Below are 2212 nucleotides of genomic sequence, written 5' to 3'. Positions count from 1 at the left end.
AGGGCGGGGCGGGGAGAGGCAGGCATGCCTGGGTCCTCGCTGCAGATGCCCTCACACTCCTGTTCAAGAAATATTCCTGGTCTTCGCATAGATGCGTGTAGCTCAAAAGGAGGGGGTACAGAAGAGGTAGCTGGGCCGCCGCCTCCCAAGGTTGCACCCCGAGCGGGGCTCCATGCCGAGCGCACTGGGACCCGCCAGCTGGGAGCCGGGGCTAGGGAGAGAGGGGAGCAGATGGCTGGCCTGACGCCCCGCTTCTCCTGGGCAGCCCCCCCATCAGCCATGAGTATTATGACCCGGCGGAGTTCATGGAGGGCAGCCCGCAGGAGGCAGACCATATGGAAGAGCTGGAGTATGAGGTGAGCTGGTGGCCAGCCTTGGGCGCCAGCCCCAGGGCGTCTGTCTGTGGCCCAGCTCAGGCCTGGCTCCCGAACCCCCAGGCGGCTGGGCCTCGTGGCCCTTTCCCACGCATGGCTGAAGGGCTCAAGGGCCAAATTGGGCTGAGTTGGGGAGGGCACGGGTGAGGTCCCTCTGTCAGTGCGTGCTGGCAAGTCTGTGTCCCACGCATGTCTGTATGCTGTGCGTCCTGTGTGTCTTGTGTGTGTCTTGGGCATTTCCTGGTAAGGGACACCACAGGACACACGTGCCATTTGGGCTGGTAAGAGAGACCTTTGGAAACTCAGCTCAGGTGATGCGGTCTGGGCGGTTAGGCTGGGCCGAGGCTGCCGTCCCTGCAGCTTCTCCCTCTGCTTGTCCATCCCCCTTGCGGCAGGAGGTGGAGCTGTATAAAACTAGCCACCGGGACAAGCTGGGCCTGATGGTCTGTTACCGCACGGATGACGAGGAGGACCTGGGCATCTACGTTGGAGAGGTATGAAGGCGGGACGGGCGGCTGGGATCTTCTAGAAGGCAGTGGAGCTCCACGTGCCTTCCTGTGTGCTGGAACATGACAGCTGGACTCGGGTGCCCATCTGTACGGCACCTATGAGGGGGCCAGGGCAGCACGGCAGCACGGAGGCAGGTGCTGAGGCAGGGTGTGGCACATGAAGACTCCCATGCCACCCTATCCCCACAGCCTTGCCACGCTGCCCAGGGCTCTGAGGCTGCCCGTAAGGAGGCAGCTTAGCGTCACAGGAAGGCAGCCACTGGCTTCGGCGTGTGTCCAGCCGGGCAGTCCTCCCCGGGAGACCTGTGCCCGTAGTGGAACAGTGGGGCCTTGCGGGGTAAGGCAGGATGTGGTCCAGCCAGGCTGTGTTCTCCCACCACGTCCTTCAGGAGCCCTGCTGGTAATCACAGGGGTTCTTCTCCGCCACCCATCCGGCTGGTGCTGGGTACTTTCCCATACTTTGCCATGCTCAAAAAATCAGCCCTCCGTTCACATTGGGGCCTCTGAGGCGAGGCTGCCCCTTCCTACCAGACGGGCACCTCAGGGAGGGGCCGAGTCCCCATGATGCGCGTGCCTTGCAGGTGAATCCCAACAGCATCGCAGCCAAAGACGGCCGCATCCGCGAGGGAGACCGCATCATCCAGGTGAGCAGGGCAGGCAGGCCCCGCCGGCTCTCCTCAGCCAATTCTAGCTCTCTCCTGCTCAGAGCCCGGCCTGATGCTGGGCATCCCGCTGGGCCTGAAACCAGGGCTAGGACTCATCTCCCTCCTGCACGACCACGCGGTGGCTCCCATGTGCCCGTGGGCTCTGCTGGCGTCTCTGCTCGGGCCCCTTACCAGCCCGTCCCTCCGTGCCCCAGACGTGAGCGTGCGTCCTGCTCCTCGCCGCTTCAGGCACGTGTGCTCTTGTGTGGGCCAGGCTGTCTTCGCCTCCGGCACCTTCCACTTGTCTCCATCCTGCCGGAGCTTGAGAGCCTGTCCTGGCCCAGGGTGCTCGCTTTGGAGCTCCCTGCGAGGGGACCCCTGTAGCTCAACTGGAGCCTGCCCCAGAGCCAGCCCTGGTGTCCTCGTTGATTGTCCCTTGGCCTGCCACAGATAAATGGTGTGGACGTCCAGAACCGGGAAGAAGCAGTGGCCATCCTGAGCCAGGAGGAGAATACCAACATCTCCCTGCTGGTGGCCCGGCCTGAGAGCCAGGTGTGTGTGCCCAACGGGGCGTCCTGGGTCCCCTGACGTGGGGCTTTCTGTCTTGAAAGCTGCCGACTAGGGCACAAACATGCCAACAACCTGGCACTGATGGAGGGTGGGGGGGGTGTTCGGGGCCCATTTC

The 2212-nt window shown here is 63.7% G+C and overlaps 1 protein-coding gene across 2 annotated transcripts in view; it reads left to right on the top strand.

Annotated features, from left to right (window-relative positions):
• Nucleotides 1–2212, top strand: part of PDZD4 (PDZ domain containing 4) — a 4912-nt gene that overhangs the window by 975 nt on the left and 1725 nt on the right. For both annotated transcript variants that reach the window (XM_024755828.1, XM_024755827.1), the window contains exons 2-6: nt 266–356; nt 770–868; nt 1465–1527; nt 1978–2079; nt 2139–2212. The exon at nt 2139–2212 is cut by the window's right edge and continues 1725 nt beyond it. In XM_024755828.1, coding sequence (XP_024611596.1) covers nt 266–356; nt 770–868; nt 1465–1527; nt 1978–2079; nt 2139–2212 — 429 coding nt within the window. The remainder of the gene's footprint in view (nt 1–265; nt 357–769; nt 869–1464; nt 1528–1977; nt 2080–2138) is intronic.

Source organism: Neophocaena asiaeorientalis, unplaced genomic scaffold (genome assembly GCF_003031525.2).
Source record: "Neophocaena asiaeorientalis asiaeorientalis breed wild unplaced genomic scaffold, Neophocaena_asiaeorientalis_V1.1 scaffold1004, whole genome shotgun sequence".
Lineage (NCBI taxonomy): Eukaryota > Metazoa > Chordata > Mammalia > Artiodactyla > Phocoenidae > Neophocaena > Neophocaena asiaeorientalis.
The sequence above is the reverse complement of the archived record's forward strand: the minus strand, read 5'-3'. Positions and strand labels throughout refer to the sequence as shown.